At 42.4% G+C, this 20,432-nt stretch overlaps 1 protein-coding gene across 1 annotated transcript in view; it reads left to right on the top strand.

Annotated features, from left to right (window-relative positions):
• Positions 1-15,638: 15,638 nt before the first annotated feature.
• Positions 15,639-20,432, top strand: part of LOC311307775 (roundabout homolog 2-like) — a gene marked incomplete at its 5' end in the record, with an annotated part of 50,677 nt that continues 45,883 nt past the window's right edge. Inside the window, one exon of the mRNA XM_084436644.1 lies at positions 15,639-15,669. Coding sequence (XP_084292770.1) covers positions 15,639-15,669 — 31 coding nt within the window. The remainder of the gene's footprint in view (positions 15,670-20,432) is intronic.

Raw genomic sequence — 20,432 nt, 5'->3', positions numbered from 1 at the left:
GTTTTTTTCACCTCTTCCCTCACATAGAATGGAAGTGAATGGGAGGCGAATATTCATAAGTCTGAAGTTAACTTGCATGTGGAGACTTTGGAATGGCTGGAAATGTCATGGTTTGTCTGTCTAACTTGCTAGTACTGTAGCTTTCAGTGTAACTTACTCTTATAAAACACTACACGTTGTTCTGCAGCTGTAGGCGAGTCGTGCACATAGGGTTTAGTTTCATTTTTCATTTTTGTATTGAAGGAAGAGCATACTATCAATGGAGGAAAAGTGTGTGTGTGTGCGTGAGTGTATGGTGTATGTGTGAGTGATTGAGTGAATGATTGAAAAACTAATAAAAAAAAAAATAATGATAATGACATGTGTGTATCAGTACTTTAGGAACATTTTCAGCATATTTGAACAATACCGTGATAATACTGATAACCGTAGTAATTTTGGTCACTCTAACCGTGATATGAAATAGCAATAAATTACAGTCATTTAGCAGATGTAATGGAATGCTATACATCTAAATTTAAAATGAAATGAAATGCTATAATGTACATCTAAATTTAAAATGAATCTTAACCCAATGCATAGGGGTAGGGGAAATGTGAGGTGATTCATATATTATACAGGTTAATCCCCAAAAAAAATTGTCTTATTGGTTTGTGGTATTCAATGGGATGTAAGTAGTGTGTGATTCCTGAAACTCACATTCTACTTGTCTCTCTAAGAGCAAGGGCCTCATTTAGAGCATGATTGTGCCTCATTAGTGTGTACTATTTTCCCAGGGTGCACCTGGCCTTAATCACCATGGCCCTCGCCCACGCCAGGGTGTACTGTAAATGACACATGGTCTCGCTAAGAGCCATCATTTATGAGCTGAGCAAAAGGAGCGCTGCAAACTGGTATACAGTATGTGGAATCTCCTTTGCAAGTTACCAAAGGTCAGAAATGCTAGGATTTTTTTCTTAAAGGTACAGTATAGATAGTAAAGCAAATTATGTATAAGAGAGAAGATTATGTATAAGAGAGAAGAAAGAACTGAAAAAGTAGAAATGGCTGAAATGGAATTCTAGTGAGGACAAAGCAAAGAACAGGTTGACTCACTAATGGCGGAATGGGATGATGATGGCAGAGTTCCCTGCTAAGTGCCCTGATGGACCCATCACCCTGGAAACCTGAAGCTGAGCCTTGTGTGGCTGCCATGGCATCATTAGTCCCATGAGGACAGGACATTGATGGAGATTTGATGAGGAGGGAACACTGAAAGGCTGCAGCTGTGGCAGCACTTTTTGCAGCCAGTCAATCAATCTGTGGTCTCTTCCTTCACTGCACTTTCTTGCTTCACTTCCAGCTGCTCAGAGTTTCATCAGAACCTTTCAATTTACATCCTCCACAGTGTGGTACCCTTGTAGCTAATGCTAAGACAGACCTAATTAGAGATCTATAACAAGCCAATGAAGTAGTAGTAGTATTTTTTTTCCAATTATCTTGAAAATGTCAATAGATTGTACACGCAGCAAATAAGCAAGATTGACACTGTGAGATCAGCTCTAGTAATTCATGGGTCATTTCACAATGCATTGTAGCCCAATAATCAAGTCATCTAATTGGCCAGTTTGAGACAGTGCTTGCTGCATTTTCAGAACCTGTTAACAACCTGTCACTGTGTTGACAAACAAGGCTCTAATCCAATAGACCTCTAAAGTCTAAATGTCACAGTTTAGTGCAAACTGTGACCAAATAACTATTTTAGATTACATGTTAATAATCTGCAATGACAAGGTTAATTGATGTACAAATACATTCATGTTCATTGTGTAGGCTAGGGATGCAAACAATTAATCCAAAATCGATTCATGGATCGTTAAGGATTTTCTCGATCATGTGAAATTAACTTGATTGTGTGTTTTCAAATCATGTGTAAATGAACCTCCAGAGGACGTAATACAACTATTTTATATAACGAAGCAGCCATCTCGGAAGAAATACAGAGAAATCAACAGCGGCATATTTTGAAAAATGAAGCAGGCCAAGCAAAGCATTGTGTGGGACCACCACAAGAAAGGACAAGAAGCCACTTGCAAATGTTGTGATGCCATGTACACGTACAACAGGACGACAACAGCAACGCTCTATCATTTGAAGAATGTTCACTCCGATAAGCTGGCTCTCCTCCTCGTCTCACCTGCAGCAAACCCACCATCGGCTCAGTGTTTGTGAGGAGCTGTGACGTGCAGAAGGCAGAAACACACTTGGTATTGTTTGGAAATGTGGGTATTTTAATTACAATTAATCGATTGATTGATCGTTAACATTACCAATGATCGATTCAGGAACGTGCCCTAGTGTAGGCCTATAAATACACTGAAGGATACAGAATCAAACATTGTGGTCTAGTAGACTATAGTTGGTTTAATATCCTACCTGTGGCAGCTCCTTGAATTCTGAAATCATGCCCTTATAACTCCAAATGATTCCAGCGCTTCTCACAGTTATCGGTGTACATTATTTATTTGCATGCATATTCCTATGCTTTTTGTTTGGTTATGGAAGTTATCCCAACTCTAAATTCCTATCCTTTCACTCACAAATTGGGCAAACAGCTGTTCTTGCATCCAGTTTGGATTTATTTTCGCATATTTATAGGGAAATATCATCCAGGCTATTTTATGCTAATTCGAAGCCTTCGCTCGTCGTGAGCGAACCGGAACTTGCATTATCCACTTTACAGTTTCGCGCCCCCATTGGTTTTGAATGGGAGGATTATCGCGCATCGATTGTGCTAGTTGACAAGCACTGTAAAGCCTTCTATAAGAACAAGTGACACCAGTGCTAGAATATGGCATCAGATTTATGTCAAAGGTCTCGAGCGTGTAAAACATGCTCACAAGCAAATTATTACATTCAAAGCCAGCAGAAGGTGCTTGCCAAGTAGTTTCGGGATCTCTACCTTCCGAACATTTTCCATGTTGAAATAGTCGCTAGAATGGCAGCGAGAATGGCCAGTAACAAGACTATGCCTACTGCTTTGGATTGGTTCAAACCTGAACAAAGCTACTCCCTAAAGACTTTGGATTTTTACTGTCCTGGATTGGGTCTGCAATGCTGTTTTTTTTACTCTCTTGTATTGGTTCTGCAATGCAGGTTTTTTAAAACTCAAATTGTTTCCACCCACTTTAAGCAACGAAATCTGAATGAAGGTCCTCAGTCTCTAGTTGAATGAAGCATTTAGAGACTGCCTCGTGAGTCTACTCACCAAGTCAAATCAAATCAAACTTTATTTGTATAGAAAATGTGTTGACATTTTTGACTTAATCTATTTTTGAGTAGAACTTGAATTCTACAGGCCTCTTAGTGTGCAGGATGCTAGGAATTAACTGTGCGTGTGATGGAAGAATTCACTGCACATGTGATTGAGGAATGCACAGAGTTGAAATTCAACTGAATTTGTATTAATTCAGGTTGTTTTAATCAAGATCATGCTGCAAGATCTAGAATTGCATTTTATGTTTTTTTCTCAACTACAATTAAGTTCCCTGTTATGCACTGTGTTATGCCAGGCGCAAGTTTTTCCTGCGGCGCAGCAAGTTTACATGACAAAGTCAATACAATTCGCGTGAACTGGGCGGTGGGCAGCACGGGCGGCGCAAATCGCCAAACTCGGCGGCGCAGCGGGCAGGATTCGCCGCACGGTGACATTCGTAAAAGTTCAATTTTTTTTTTACTTTCTGTGGCGGATTCGCGCTGATCCCGTGGCGAGATTGGGCGAACTGGGCGGCTCGAATTTTCTCGCCTGGTGTGAACACAGCATTATAGGGGTCCGCGGTGGTGTAGCAGTCAAATGCATCGTGTTCTGGTGCAGCTGTCCACCAGGGGCCGGGAGTCTTGCCAGATCCGAGTATGGCCGGATCCCAGAGGGAGTGTCCTATTGGGCTGCCACTCCCCGAGGGTGATTAATTTAATCTCATCTTGAGGGTTCGTCGCACCGCAACCCTTTCTGGTGTCGGAATTATGGTTGCGAGCGGAGATACTGTAGTCAAGGAGTTGTCTCTCCCCTTCGTTTGCTGACCTGCCGAACTGTGTGACGAATCCTAAACAGTTAGTAGGGGGTAATTGTGCTGTGTTCCATTGCACGTCGGAGGTCAGTAGTTCCGCGTCACTGCCGCAGTAGTTCCGGCCTCCAATCTAAATCCGTTCTATTGCATCTGCTCGGGAAAACATGGACACCCACAGCAAACTCATGTTCGCGTTTTAAGTATTTGAACCGCTAAAACATCACCAACAATCTTATTTGAGTAATCACACTGCCGTGAACAGCGGTTGTTACAAAAGCTACAAAGTCATTCGAAAACACAAAGCATGGCAAGATAAAGTAAAAATTGATGAAAATAAAAAATTAATTGTGCTACTGACGTCAGGTGTGTTTATCGGACCTGGTGGATGTCACCCGAGTTCCCGACTTGGAAATCCGACTTAAGTGACCGTTCTATTGCACTTTTCCTGTCGGAGGTCGGATCTTTCCGAGTCCCGAGTAGGCCTACAATAGAACGCAGCATTGGACAGTAGATCAGGGTCAATTGGCTACCAAATTGGTTGAACAATCTTTAAATAAAAGGTTGTTGAAAAAAATGTGTTATAAGCTACAAAAAAGGTAAACATTTCCAAAATTCCCAAGCATAACTTCCCACGGAAACTTTCACCCCTTTGCAACCCTACTCTCCATAGATCAGCTCCATAAGGATCCGCATGGGCCCTAACAGTTTGGCTAATCAGTGTTCTATAGGAGGGACAACTGGCAGCTTAGGTGTGACGGCAGCGTGTGATGGATGGTGATAGACGTTCTATTAATACATCCATGTGATAGACAGATAGTTCATCCAGTCACCTGCCTGTATTTTTTAAGTGCCTACCGTTTTTCAAACAGTTTCCTACGGAGCTTTTCCAGAAGGTTAACCTGTGTGAAACGAACCACCTGGCGCGTCAGTTATCTATTGCATTCCATTTTTGTAACAATTAGGCTACGATAGCAATAATACATCGTCCTGCCATCCCGTCGCAGTGTTTCTTGGTTTTCCCGTACAGCCCAGAAGGGTTGTCCGTCTGCAGTCTACCGTCTCGTGTATTTGCAACGGTCTGTTGCCAATCGTCCCCAGTCTCCCCCTAGTCCTTCAAGTCAGGCATATCAAATACTGTACATGCAATTGTAAGCTACATTATGCACAATACAATACCCCTTCAGACAATGTATTAGCCTACTGCAGCCTAGTTAATATTCCAGAATAAATAATTCTACACTGTTTTCTAGATAGGCTACGTAAAACTTGGACTAGGCTACATGTGCCAAACAATTGACCAACCAAAAGCCTCTGAAGACGTTATTTGAACCGAGAGAGAAAAGGCGAGTAGCAGTGCGTGAAATGCTTAGTTTACCTTGAATAATCCACACCAATGTCAGCAAGGCGCGAACTCTCCCTGATGCCTCCATCTCCCAACATCAACCTCCAGTTCCTGGTCCAAGCCACACAAGTGCCTTCACATTCAAAACTTCTCCGCAAGGTGCACTGAAACGTTTTCCTTTGAGAGTTGGTGCAAGCTTCTTCTTCGACTATAAAACACAGAAAGCTGCAAAACTTAGTGAGTGCAAAAAAGGGAAAGGTTATGAATAATTTCCCTCTTCACGACTGGCGCGCAAACAATAGATGACATTGCAGAGCACGGGCGCGGGTGCTTTTCCACGAAACACGGTCGAAGACAAGACCATTACGAAAGGTTAAGGCAGTATTTCCCTCGAATTCAGTGTGCAGCCATGCCCTGCAGCTTTGTCCCAGTGGGCTCGCTCTCTTTCTCCTGCATGGTCAAAATGTGGTCAGAGTCTAACCGCGCGCTGAGAACCGTTAAACCTTCTATCTGCCACCTGCGCACGCTGGGTACGCCCCCTGAGCCTTCTCCGCACAGGTGCTTGCCTATACCCCTAAAATACTTATTTCATTGCTTTCGTATAGGATCCACAATACAAACAGGCGACATTGACACGAAAAGTTGGATGCAATGTCTTTATATGCATGAATACTAATGAAGACAACTTTATGGAATCATCTGAAGTGGATAAAGTGACAGTATATCCACATTATTTCAGCCTTAGATTAACATCCCATGATGTATTTCATGAAGGTCATAATATTAAGTGTGCTAACTCAATTAATACTCATTACCTGAAATATTATGAACTCCACTTTAAAAGTCTGTGAACAAAGAACACTTGCGATGTAAAACTCCCCAAGATAGGCCTACGCATTAGTAGAAAGTTGTAAGAGAGGACAGGAGCTAGGCTTTTAAGTTGTAATGTAAGTCTGATGTCCCGCTGCCTCAACTCATAAATGGCTTGTCAAGTGAAATATTTAGCAGTGGCCCCTATGTTGTTTGAGTAGTGGGTACTAATAAATTTATTACATGATATACAATTCAGCATTTTTCTGACTGATCTGCCCCACCTTGACTTTAGTTGAGTTAAGATACAACAGCCATGATTGCCATAAACCGCATCCCCAATACATCGTCATATAGCAGGTTAGGCAGAGACACTTAATAATTGACTGACAGCCCTCTTCATCTTTCATGGTGTAATATTTTGGGTTGTGCATCTCCCATTTAAAAACATGGTCAGCCAGTTTGGGAGAGTTACTGTAGCTCTAAAGATATTCAGTTAAAAATGTTGTCTAAGCCATAGTGTGAGTAATGTTTCATTAATGAATCTCTCTTCTTTTCTTCTCCATTTCACTCCTTTCAACAGACAGAGAGGGGTCCAGCTGGGAGACATGGGAACAGAGTCTTGCGATTCCAGACAATCAAAGATCTCCAACCTACCAATCGTCTCGGGATCCTAAAGATTTTGGATTGGTTCTGCGATGCAGGCTCAGACAAAGATCCCCTAAATGCATAAACACATCTCAGACTCCCCCCACTCTCTCATACTAACATAATCTAGTGAACGTGATGCTGATGGTGCATGTGAATTATTGATTGCTGATGTTGGGTATGGAGAGTGGCAGTAATCTCAAACTGCACAGTGGACACTTTCCCAGCCTTAGCCCCTAGATATTTTAGTGCTGTAGAGTTGGGTCATGGTCATCATGTGTTTGTGTCTGTAACTGGGGTGGTCATTAATTAATCAATTCATTCATTCATTCATTCACTCTCATCAAGTAGGCTACATCAGCATGTCAGCACTGTTCATTATCTATAAAGTAGGCTGCTAAATTTTGGGGATCTGTAAAATCCATATGTGGCTCAGTTTATTTGCTACAGTACTTGGAAATAATGAATGAATGTCATGTAGGCCAAGAAGAGAAAACGCACACCTTGGTTGTCGTGGTGCTGAATCAAAGGGCATAATAATGTAGAATTGAGAGATTAGCCCTGACGAAGGCAGTTTGCTGCTGACACATTGGCAAATAAATATTATTGCATTGGAGTATGCAACCTTTTCTCTCAATTCTATGATATCCCTAAATAGTTTGGATTCTTTTCATTTTGGACATCCACTGACTTTCTGAAGGTCTTTGTAAGAAGCCCTTATCTCAATGCCATGCCAGGTGGAAAATGTGGCTTGGCCTTGATAGCAAGTCTGGCCTTGCTGGCCTTAATAACACATTGTTCCCATTTTAAACAAGCTCACAGTGGCTTAATAAATAAATGGGAAAGTTATGAATGGATATTTAGCCTACACAAATCTAAAATCCTGTTTAAAATCTACCAACTTGTTTTGCAATTGGTTTTATACAATTTATGATTGCTTTGTGCCATCTAGTGGTCAATATATTGTATCAAGCATTGATTTACCTACAAGATGCACGATTATTGCAGTGTACAGTGTAAAGGGATGAAAGCATGTCTCTTCTTTTTACCAGACAATTTTGTTTTATAATCTAATCTGTTTAAACTATATTTTCTTTCTGTGCATTTGATTGCACGTGATTGCATTTGCTGTTTTGTTACTTGACTTAATATGTTATATATCCATCCATTCCACAACATTGTTCCAAATGGTATACACTATTAAGTTTCTCCTCCACTCACCATTATTCTGGTATTAGTGGAGAATCATGAAAATGTTGCTTTGTTGGATGAATAGATCATTTTTGTATGCAATGAACCTGAGGAGACTTCTCTCTAATGTAAACAACATGTGGATATCCCCTAAACTTGCAGCACGCATCATCTCCTTGTTTGACCTCTGCTTTAGATTTTTTTTGAACAGCACAAGTGATCATATACATGCAACAGAGACCAACGCACTGTTGACTTTTATAGGCTTGTTTGGATGGCAACCCTAAATCTAATCTTAAATCAATAAGGAATAGCCAAGGGGCATTCCTCATTGAGCTGTCTTTTAATTGTCCCTCTTGGCTTGAAAGAAACAACACAAAGGAATATAACAGAGTACTTGTTCCTTCCTCAGCTGTAAATGCCCACCTCATCATGGCAACAAAGAGAGGGGGACAGATACCATAATTCAGTCTGTGATCACAGCCTCATCCATCTAGTTGTAGATCTCTCTTTCTTTATGCTGCTCCAGTAATAGACCTCCACACATGGCCAGCTGGCCTATGAACATGGAGTTGATGGGAGACCCAAGCCAACAATCCCTCCTCCTAGCCACACGTATACTGTTCAGGTAGTTTTATAGTCCATCGCCTGACATGTCGGCCCACAATAGCATGTTAATGATATCGGTGCAACCCATATAGCCCGAAGGCGTATAAACCAACCTTTGCAGTGTAGAATTAAGTAGCATTACTGCTAAATTGTGAATTTTCAGGTGTGCAGTTTGCATTACAATTAATTTAGGCATACTATATTAAAGGGGTAGTGTGCTATTTTAGACATTTAGCCCTATTTGTGGTCTGTCTACCATAAACCTGAAACATGAACATGATCTCCTGTGAAATGTATCACAATCCAAATGTTTTTACATTTTCGGCATGGCTGGGACATAAGCATTCCCCTGGTGCTTATTTTCACTGTTCCCACAGAGGACTATGTGCAAGTCATGACAAACACCTAAAAATATTTGGATTGCAATACATTTCACAGGAAAGCATACTGAAACTGATAAAATTACACCCTGTGTTTGCTGTATCATGTTCATGTTTCAGGTTCATGGTAGACAGACCACAAATAGAGCTAAATGTCCAACATAGCACACTACCCCTTCAAGCATATGGGCCAGTAATGATAAGAGTATATTTTAAATCCTGACATGACCTGTTCCTCTGGGCATTCTTGCCCCCTGGGGAAACGTGCTGTCCCCTCCACAGGCTCCAGAATGACCTAGAAGAGGGAAGAGGTGGAGCAAATGAGAATGAGAAAAATAGAAGCAGCATAGAGAGAGAGAGAGAGAGAGAGAGAGAGAGAGAATGAGACAAACCAGAGGAATTAAGACATGTAGAAAAAGAAAGAAGGATGGGATTGCTCTCTGAATTGTTCTCTACTTGTGTCACTTGAATACGACTCAAGTCTGTTCAGTCGTGTCTCATGAGATAAAGAGGAGGCCTTCATGCTTAACCACAGCACCACTTCAGGACATCAGAGCGAACGTAACTGGAACCTTGTTCCTTTTAGAGGCACAATGCTGTTGTACCTGATCAGGACCCTTTTCCAGGTGAACATCTATTCTGACCCTAAGAGCATAGATGCTGGCGACTACACAGATATATTCTTCAACTCAACAGCTGAGCCATCCGACTCAGTGAATGCATCTCCCCTCCATGCTAGCATCTTCAGTGGTGAGTAAATACATGGAAGACACTCAACATAGTTGCCCTCTTTGAATGTGAAAGACAGAACGCTCTACAAGCTGAAACATATGTCCAATGTAATATGTAAATAACATCTGAATATAAAACAGTGTAGACTGTCCAGAGAAGTGGACGAGAGAGAACTGTCTTTGATCAGTCTTCTATCTTCTTCTAATAGACATCTACTGAACAACTGAGTGTGCATGTGTGCGTGTGTGTGTGCGCATATATATATATATATATATATATAAATATATATACATACATATAGTTTATTATATAGTGACTGCGTTTGATGTTCAGGCTAGAATAAACAGATCTAACCCCATAGGGTTTGTACTGGGGTGAACGGAGGGAGAGTCCGGAGTGCACTGCACTGCCCCCGGCTGGCTGTGATCCCAGGGGGGCGCCACAGAGCCAGCCACCCATTCACCTCCAGTCATTTTTACCTCTCCCCAGTGAATTACGAGCCGCCCAAACACGGCCCGGATGGCCATTCACCTAGATTCAACCACCTAATATTGGTTGCTTAAACAACAACTAAATGAACAAGATATCTAAATTGATGTCTAAAGCCGATTTGACTCCTCATTATAACGTAAAGCCAGCGTTCTAAAAAAACAACAACCCCACCTTCCATCAATCAATCAATCAATCAATCAATCAATCAATCAATCAATCAATCAATCAATCAATCAATCAATCAATCAATCAAAGCTTTATTTGTATAGCACATTTCATACCCAGAGGCAACACAATGCGCTTTATAGAGAACAAGGAAGGAGGGCATACGACCCACCTCTACATATTCCAGAGGGAAGCAAAAAAACAGTAATCACCCGGGGGGCCAGATAAGTGAGCTGTAAAAATTCTCCCCTGACCCCTCTCAACAAGGCGATCGAGCAAGCTCCAGGAGTATATTTGTCTACCGGCTAAGAACATTTATAAAGCAATACATTACATTAAATTACATTTCAGAGTAAGAGAGGCTAAACAAGCATCATAGGAGAGACATGGCAAATACTGGTGTGTGTTTGCTATGGCCCAGGCCTAAAGCCGGAAGTGGGCTGGTGTATGTCTGTGTGTACGTGTGTGTGTGTTAACTAAATGCTACGACATCCACAGCAGACACAGGGGTATCTATCGGACTCCGGGAGGTCTGCTGGTGACAGTGGGGCATCCACTGGACCTGGTTAGAAGATAGGAGGGAGAGAGAGAGGCACTAGGGAGAGGGAAGGCAGAACAGGGTTAGTAGCACACAGAGCCATAAAAGAAACACAGATATTAAAACAGGCAACCTGGAGCAAGCTCCTGGAATATATTTGTCTAACAGCTAAGAACATTTATAGAGCAATAAATTACATTAAATAAAATGTTCAGAGCAAGAAAGGCTAAGAGCATCAGGTCCAGGCCTAAGCCGGATGTGGACTGATGTTTGTCTGTGTGTACGTGTGTGTGTTCTGTGTGTTAACTAAATACTACGACATCCACAGCTGACACGGGGGTATCTATCGGACTCAGGGTGGTCTGCGGGCGACAGTGGGGCATCCACTTGACCTGGTTAGAAGGTAGGAGGGAGAGAGAGAGGCACTAGGGGAGGCAGAAAACGGTTAGTAACACACTGAGCCATTGAAGCAACACAGCTGTCAGAACAGAACAAGCCTGTTTCAGTGTAACCAGCTTCTGTACGTGTACACTACTTGATATACATACAGCATAGCAGGATAAACACCAATGTATACAGAGGATTCACAGGTAGGTTTGAGGCTGCCTTTCTGTGTCTCAAGATCCTGGCTAGTGATTGTAGGCTAGGTCGAAAAGGTACGTCTTGAGATCTCGCTTGAAGACCTCCGTTGTTTCGGCCCTTCTTAGGCACTCCGGTAGGATGTGAAATGGTCCAAGTTTAATAACACCCAAGTGAAAATATATCCTGCGCCCCGGCGGTACAGCGCGGAGGCAAAAATGCAGGAATCAAGTAAAATACAATATAAAAAAAAAAAAAAGTGCAACAGTAATCAGGCTCCTTACCTGCATCCTTCGCAGGTTTAGTGTCATGTCTTTTTCAGTTTGTTCATGTTATGCAGTGGTGTCAATGGAGTCTCCTCAACAAGGCCACTAAATATTCCTTATGGCATTCACATCATACAACTTGTAAACTCTATTTACCTGTGACTTATGTACACTATGTTGCTGCACCCTCTAGTGGTTGACTAGAGTACTTACATCAAGTGTTTCACTCAGAGTATTATTGCTTTACATTACAGTCATGAATGAGTTGATCATGAGCCAAGATTATGTTGCCATGGTGCTGGATGAAGGTTTTCGATATGTAGGCCCTATAGATTAATAAGCCTAGTTATTTTTGATCCACAGTGGATAATGGGTTTACTTTTGGTAGTTTTTAATTTTTACATGGTATTTCTTGAGGTTTTCAAAAGCAACATGGGAGCAACAATCATTGCAGATTTCAAGACATTTTCCAAAATTAAGGATCCTCTCTGCAGGAGAATTAAAGGATGTCCTGATGGAAAAGAGTGGGTCAACACTCTTTTCATACAGTATAATCACATTACTTGATATTGTTTTACCCATTGGTAGTGGATCAGGTGCACTCATCCCCTTAATTTCACAATTTCTCATACAATGACATTTGTGGCCTTTCAGTAGTATTCTGGCTTGTTTTTGCCCGTAGCGGTTCAACTCTACCTTTCAGGTGCTCCTCCGCCATCTCTGGGAGCACCTCTGTATGAAACACGGTGGCCAACACCGATGGGGTGGTACTGTAGGCCTACCGCTCCAATTGAATGCTTAAAAAAAAATGAAAAGAGGACGTAACAAGGATGGAATTGTGGTTGATAGTCACCCTTTAATGAGTTCTGAGGGATATCCTGGATGGCCAGTAGAGGGTGCACAGAGCCCCAGTAATGATCAGCCAACCTGGTTTTGAGTTAGATTTAGCACTCATATGAGGATCATCCTGTGAGTGTTATTCTATTCTGGTCAGAATACTCTACCCCCCCCCCCCCTCCCCCCCTCTCCTCTGCATCCCTCTACACTTTTCATCGCTGTTGTGTTTGGGTCTGAGTTGCGCCATATGGCAGTTTAGAGGGTTGCATGTAGCACAGATGTCCATCGGAGCAGAGCAGGGATGAACAATAGGACATGACTATGACCTGTGTTGACCCCATCTATCTAGGTTGAGGAAAAAGGAGGAAACGCACACCGTAGTCTTGGAGCGGTGCCGGTAACGGATGAAATATACTGAAAAAATAAATGAAACCACACACTCAATCTCTCGATGCTTGGACATCTATCTATCTACCCATTCACAAGGCCTCAGCTGACTCACTGCAGCTCCCAAAGTAAAAAGCAGCTCTGCTCCACTCCACATGGAACATGACTGAGGTAGAAGCCTGGGCTGAGATAATATCCCAGATGAGAATAAACTTGAAATTGATCCTGATAGTGGAGGGCTTTATACTGTATGTTTGTTCAAATTCCTGCGAAAGCACCAAATTTGCCCCGGTTGTAGCTCAGGGTATACTCTAATCCATGGCGACCCCTGGCACACCCAGGTGAAGGTACTGGAACTACGGGGACACACTGGCCAAACAGACTGTTGGACAGACTACCAGACAACAGAACACATCTTGAAAATATGTAAATTAGGGGTCCAGACACACCCAATCATAAAGATAAGCATTCCAAGGTGGTTTTAATGGTCAAAAACCATAAAATAGACACCAAGTTTGCATTTGTAGCTCATCTGGTTTAAAAGTTATAGCCAAAACCTTTTTCGGACGGTGGCCATATTGGATTTGGCCACCATGGTGACCCCGGGAGTTGCTGGCTCGGGTGCTCTAGCTTAATCATTAGAGCATGCCCTGGGCTTCATCTGGGCCAAATGTGTTGCTTTTGCATACATTTGCACAAACTTAGCCTCATCAGTCCTTCAACTATGTCCTGTAACTATGAGTTGTATTGAGCTATCTGCAGATTGGGATCCAGCCAGGTATTTGTTTTCTAAGTTAAGCCTGTGGCAGCTTCTTGGTTAAAGACTCTAGAAGTAGCAACAACAGCTTGATAACAGTGTTTATAGATTGGAGTGAGGGAGTGTTCTCCTTGACTCATTTACAGTCTCATTAACTGTTTGTGGCTCCTATGAGTCAGCAGTAGTATGCCTGGTAGACTGATGAAAGCTGAGACTTAAGAACCACAAACCACATCACTCTCTGCAGAACACTCAATAGAAATAGAACTCTCATACAAATTGCCTGTGGCGCTTCGAGGGCATGACAAGAGGATGTGTATATTGCCACATATTGCTCTGTCGAAGGATCCGGAATGAGAAAAGCTGGGCTGGGAGCCAAATGTTGCCTGTGATATAAGTTGCTTACCTTAGCACTCTCATGTATTGGATGTAAATGACCTGCCGCTGGCCCTCTGCTGCAATGACACCAGGTCTATAAATAAAGCCTGAGTCCTCTAGGCTGAATGAAGGTCCCTCACACATGGAGACTGCCACAAGACAAGGGAGTCTGCACTAGTGACTAATGAGACCTGCTGATCAGGTAGCAAAGGTCAACAGCTAAGGAACCTCTCTATGTGGAGTGGGGGAGAGATGTGAGGTGAGCTCACTTATAGGCAGGTGGAGTGAACAAACAGTAGGAGTCCAGACGCACCATAGCCTTCTGCGTGTAGTGGGAACCATGTATTGGTCAGCGGGGTGAGGTGCAGGGTTTGGTTTTTAGTTGACTGAAACTCATGGGTTGAAGCTACTGGATTTATGTGATTGTTTGGGTCTGTAATTTGTCTTGTGTTTGGGATTAGTTTTGTGAGTCATTTGGGATCATTGGGCCAGCCGGTGAGCAGGGAAACTTGAGGGCAGGGTTAGTGATGTAGTCTCACTTTGCTATCAGTTTTGAGTCTGAGTTTGTTCTGTAAACATACACTATGTACAGCATTTGCAATCATAGATTTTCAGTCGCAATCAGTGTCACTCAAATCACTCAAAGGAGTTCACTGGGTTGCGTGGAGAGAACAGGACTGTTTAATCTAAGATGTGTGGATGAAAGGCTCCACAAATGACCATGGTAAATTTTAAATGGACTGCACTTATATAGCGCTTTTATTCAAAGCACTTTACAGTGGCCTTTCATTCACCCATTCACACACACATTCACACACCAATGGCGACAGCTGCAATGCAAGGTGCTAACCTGCTCATTGGGAGCAATGTGGGATTCAGTATCTTGCCCAAGGACACTTCGACATGTGGACAGGAGGAGCCGGGATTTGAACCAATGACCCTACGATCATTGGACGACCCGCTCTGCCTCCTGAGCCACAGCCGCCCCAGACCACTGTTCAGTTATGTTGTTGTCTGAATAAGACTTGACATGTGCAAAGACGACACTTCTGATGAGATGCCTCCATGACCATGTGTCATGCCTACACTTCGATTGGAGCCGGGGAGTTAATGCCACTGAGGCCTCTCTTTTGTGTTGTGCCCTGCGACTGGCGTCAGGACCCCTCTTCTTTTGCCAAATTTCCAGCAGCATTCAGAAGGACAATGGAGAACAGGCGCCTGGCCATTCTCGGCTGCTCTCCATCACCTTGGGTTTTCAGTGAACGACATGGAGACAATGCGTTGAGAGGGCAGGGGCCAGGGACACAGGGAGGCTGGGGCTGGGCTGAGGGGGGAGCTGGAGAAATGAAGCCTATCCCTGGGGAGCAATGTGTCCCTCTCAACCAGAGAGAAGCCAGGCTCCAGAGACTCTGGGGAGGGGGGCAGATCAATCAAACTGATGAGTGGGTGTGAACCTAACAGCACCTGCTTGATAAATCAGCATGGAATCTGTGGAGACTGGGGAGCAGCATGGTAGGCTACTAACAGGGATGGCCAGTCTGTTCCGAATTGTTAGAAGCATAGCAAGAGGGCTCTGGTTGTCATTGTCACTGATGAAGAAAAAGAAGAAGAAGAAGAAGAAGAAGAAGAAGAAGGAGAAGGAGAAAAGAAGAAGAAGAAGAAGAAGAAGAAGGAGGAGAAGAAGAAGAAGAACATAATTTTCATCATCCTCCATCCTGTATCACACATTGTCCATGATCATGTAGGTTTCCTCAATTGTAGGCCTACCCATATAATTTATATCATCAATCAATTAAGTAAATTAATGACAGGGGATTTAGTATGTTAATTGAATTCATGATTGCCAATTGCTGCATCTAACCAGTGTGTGATGAAACTCACACTTGCAATTAGATGAACACAGTTGGGGTGGGGGCGTCGCGTTAGCGTGACAGGTCAGGCACGGTCAGCCTGAACTCACACTGCACAGATGTTGTTCCTGTCTCTTTAAGAATAAATCCTCGTTTTGCCAAGGGTTTTGTTGCGGAGGCTGTGTGTATAGTTCAGCATCCATGGACAATCCTAGACTGGTGGTCTCATATCAGCGGCACACAAAATTGTTGGAGCTGAAATGCAAATGCCCTTCATCGGCGTTGGCTACTATTTAATTTAAAAGTTATACTTATTGAACTATCGCTTTGTCCATGACTTTATAAACATGCATTTTCGTGCGTAGGCTACAGTGCGGGGGCGAAGTAGTTCATGAAGTGATGCTGCGTTTAGCTTCCAGGCGAGATGGGGTCCGAGTTGATAAACTTCTGCGGAGCGAATTTAAAAATTGACCTATAGCGTAGAATTGTATTGGCCTTCTGTTTTTACACAAGTGGACCTGGCATAACGAAGATGACAAATCAAGAAACCAAGGAGACGCATAGCGTTGTTCTGCTATTGGTGCTCTCAATCATCTCTATTGCTTCAGGTGAGGTAAAATAGCCTACTGTCATATTCTACACTAAATCTTTTTAGACCACAACCCAACTTCACTTTTACGCTTGATCCATGCCTATGACGTTTTGCCATTAAAGTGGGTCTAATTTTTATGTAGGTCTATTTTTTTATTTGACCCTTTACCAGGTTAGTCCCATTTAGATGATCTCTTTTACAACCTGGCCAAGATGGCAGCATGAAAAGTTAGAAACCAAACAACAATAAAAAAGGAAATGTAAAAGAAATGTATTTAAATGATCAGCATGTACAATAAAAATATCTGTAGACATCGACAAGTAGCCTTCCAACCGAATCATTTATCATGGTTACTTATAAGAGCTTTAAAATCAGGCAGAGGCCATTCCCTTCGTTTCAAGTCTTTTTGAAGGCTTTCTTTCCCAGTTCAGTCCTTGCACTTGACACAAACAACAGGATCACATCTTGTAATGTTTGTTCATGTTAAGTTTAATTTATTTTAAAACTTCACATTTCCATATCGGTTTCTTTGTGTATGAAACATTGAAATATTTGCCACTCATGTAATATTGTTATTGTGTGTGTTGTGTGTGTGTGTGTGTGTGTGTGTGTGTGTGCAGGAGAGAGAGAGAGAGTTATACATCCCCTGCCCCCTACCCCACTCGCACATAAGCCACAATCATATATGCCACAATCATAAACACATACACATATTAAATGCAAACACATACACATAATGTACTGTACACACCCACACAAACACACACACACACACACACACACACATACACACACACACACACACACACACACACACACACACACACACACACACACACACACACACACACTGTCAGTCTATATATTAGTCTAAATTAGGGGCTGCTGTAGTCTAGTGCAAGTCTAGAGTGCTTATGTTGTTTGATGAAAGCTTTTACAGCATTTGAACTTTGCCTGGCTGGTAGATGTCCAGCTTCTATCAGAGGACTATGTTCTCATTGCTTTTTGGAGTCCACCGTCATAGTCTTCCCAACTTGTTTCTGGGTTTGTGGGAATATATTGTCTGTGTCATTCTAAACCCCTGTTTGATTGTTTGGAAAAACAAATTGAATTTGATTAAACTAGGGGAAAGGTGGAATTGCATGCCTCAGGTTTTGAGCGAGACACACTTGCCAGAGCTTGCTGTCTTTCCTCAACATATTGGTTGGTCTTAACGATGTCGCTGCAATTAATTGACAGACCAATTCAGTTAAGGGCTGAATTAATGTACTATTGTAGTTCCTATAAAAGAAGTCATGGCAAATCCTTGACAGTTCAATTAACTTAAGCTGAATTCAGAGCCCTCAGTGAGTGTGGTGTTACACCCTACTAATCCACCACTAAACAGCCCATTAAATGCTACCATTAATGAAAAAGCCTACCGAGATGTGTGTTCAGACTCTCCTCCCTCTTTTACTCCGTGAAAACATGGCCCCGGGTTTAGCAAAGCCTCTCAGAGCTCCACTTAATGAAATGGACTGTGAATGATGAAACCAGAGCAGAGCCTGGACTGTCCATGCCATGGCTTGAGTCATATGCACTGAATGATGTCCTGATTCTGCTACAGCAATGACATCATGGAGATTAGACAATCTCAAGGACACCAAACAAAGGCTGCGGTTGTTCTCAAATAGAGAACATGAGATGAGTGGTGCCTGAGTTGACAGTGCTCCAGGAGCTCTCAGATTCTCCTCATTCTCTCTGATTCTAAAATGGCGAAGGCTTCATTTATTATGTACATGAAAATAATTTATGATAATAAAAATACATGAACAAGTCTATGTGGATGGCAATCTGCCCAAAAGATAAGAAGCCCTTACCATTGGTGTCTCATTTCAAGGTTTGTCTCATTTCAAGGTTTGTCAGCCTGGTTCTGACTGCTCTATCTACCCAACAGGTACCCTCTGTTGTCTGTCTTACTGTTGTATGCTGAGGAAGATATTTAAAAACATGGGAACATGGGTTATGTTGCTCTTCCCAACCAAGCTGTTCCCAACCAAGCTGTTCCCTAAGGGCCACGCTCACGTTGGACAACAACAGGCTAGGAAGCAATGCAGGGTGTTCCCCCTCTGCTTTAGTAGTTTTCACACCATATTAGCATTACAGGAGTACACTTCTGCCCCTGAGGAGAGAGAGACTGACGCATGCTTAATATTTGTGAGTATTAATTAATGAAAGTCCCCCCATTATATAATGTCATTGCTAGAAGCCATGGGTCAAACACACACTGAATGAATGGGGGCTGTAAAGATATGGCTTGTTATTCCCCTTAGCTCCTATGAAACAAACTTGTTGTGTTAAATAAGGCATAAATTAATGAGAAGCCATGAGCAAACATGTGGGTGGGTGTCTGAAATTATAATTAGGTCCAATTCAATAACTTGTCTATCAGAGTGTAACGCTTTTGTGCTCTCATAGTGCAATCCCCATAGTTTAGTTTTATAAATCCCCATAGTTTAGTTTTATAAAATAGTTTATGAACCAAAATGCCATACAGTCATATTTCAAGTGACACAGCAAAGAATACCACAAGAGCATGAAATGCTTGCAGGACCGCCGTTCTGTTTTTTTCATGGGATCCAGAGCACATTGGCCATGATTATTAGCTTGACACAGCTGACACAGCTGATATTCTTATCATCTCGATCTCTTCGTCACAACATGGATGGCTGTGTTTCCATCTTTGAAATGTGCTCTAAAGTGCCACACTGCAATCTTCCTGCCATTAATCAAATATGGCTCTGATTATGCATCAAAGGATCTTCAATGAGACATGGTCACAGGGGCGAGTTGATGCTTGTCACAGATAAAGGTGCCTTTCTTGTTTAGAATGTCCGAAATGCCTAAAGCTGAGGATACACTACAAGATATTATGCCCGATTTTATACACGATTCACAATCCTGCCAAGTCTGTCCTAGTCAGCAGTGTCTAGTGTATACTCCCAGTCATTTCATAATATGTTAAGATTGTGAAAGTCTTCTAGTGTATCTGAGGCATAAGATGTATGGCATATTGCTCCTGATATGGCACAGTAAGTACCCATTAGCCCTCACTAATTCCCAAGAATTGCATTATGGGAATGTAGAGACTCTTCCCCTTTGTTGTATTTAACTTCCTGTGGAGGAACTCAGACAGATATGCAAATCAAGACCCAGCTGTGAACCAAAAGGAGATGATACAGGTCATAAAAACATTCAGATGGGATTGGTTTCCAGTTTGAAAGAATGAAAGCAGGAATGTGTCCTCTATCTGCTGGGAATCAGCAGTTAAGAGGGGAATAGTCTAAGATGAATATGAAATGTGCAATATTTTCAAATTGCTGCTGTGCTTGGTATTATTGTGGAAGACCTATTGTGTAAATCACCAGTCTCAGAGAGAGAGAGAGAGAGAAAGAGAGGGAGAGAGAGAGAGAGAGAGAGAGAGAGAGAGAGAGAGGAAAGGGTGAGCGATGGCCGATTGCAGGCTCTACAGCATATCTGATATTATGAGCACTCATCCACATCCAGCATTAGTGTTTTACTGTAGCTTCCTGGTGTGTGACCCGCGGGTCTTAGTGCTAGGATTGCTGTTTGGGTGTCTACCTCATGTTCATGCCTATGTTGGTCACTGGGTCTGATGTAGATCAAATGAGTTTATGAAAAACATAATTCTGCTTACTCCTAAAAGCTTGGATTAGTTTGCCTCAGATTTAACTATCATGTAGCAACATGCATCATGTCAGTAGGTTACTGAATCCTCCTACCCAACATACGATTCTGAATCCTCCTACCCAACATACGATTCTGAATCCTCC

Source organism: Borostomias antarcticus, assembly GCF_949987555.1.
Source record: "Borostomias antarcticus genome assembly, chromosome: 1".
In the NCBI taxonomy this organism is placed as follows: Eukaryota; Metazoa; Chordata; class Actinopteri; order Stomiiformes; family Stomiidae; genus Borostomias; species Borostomias antarcticus.
This window is presented reverse-complemented; position numbering and strand designations above follow the sequence as displayed.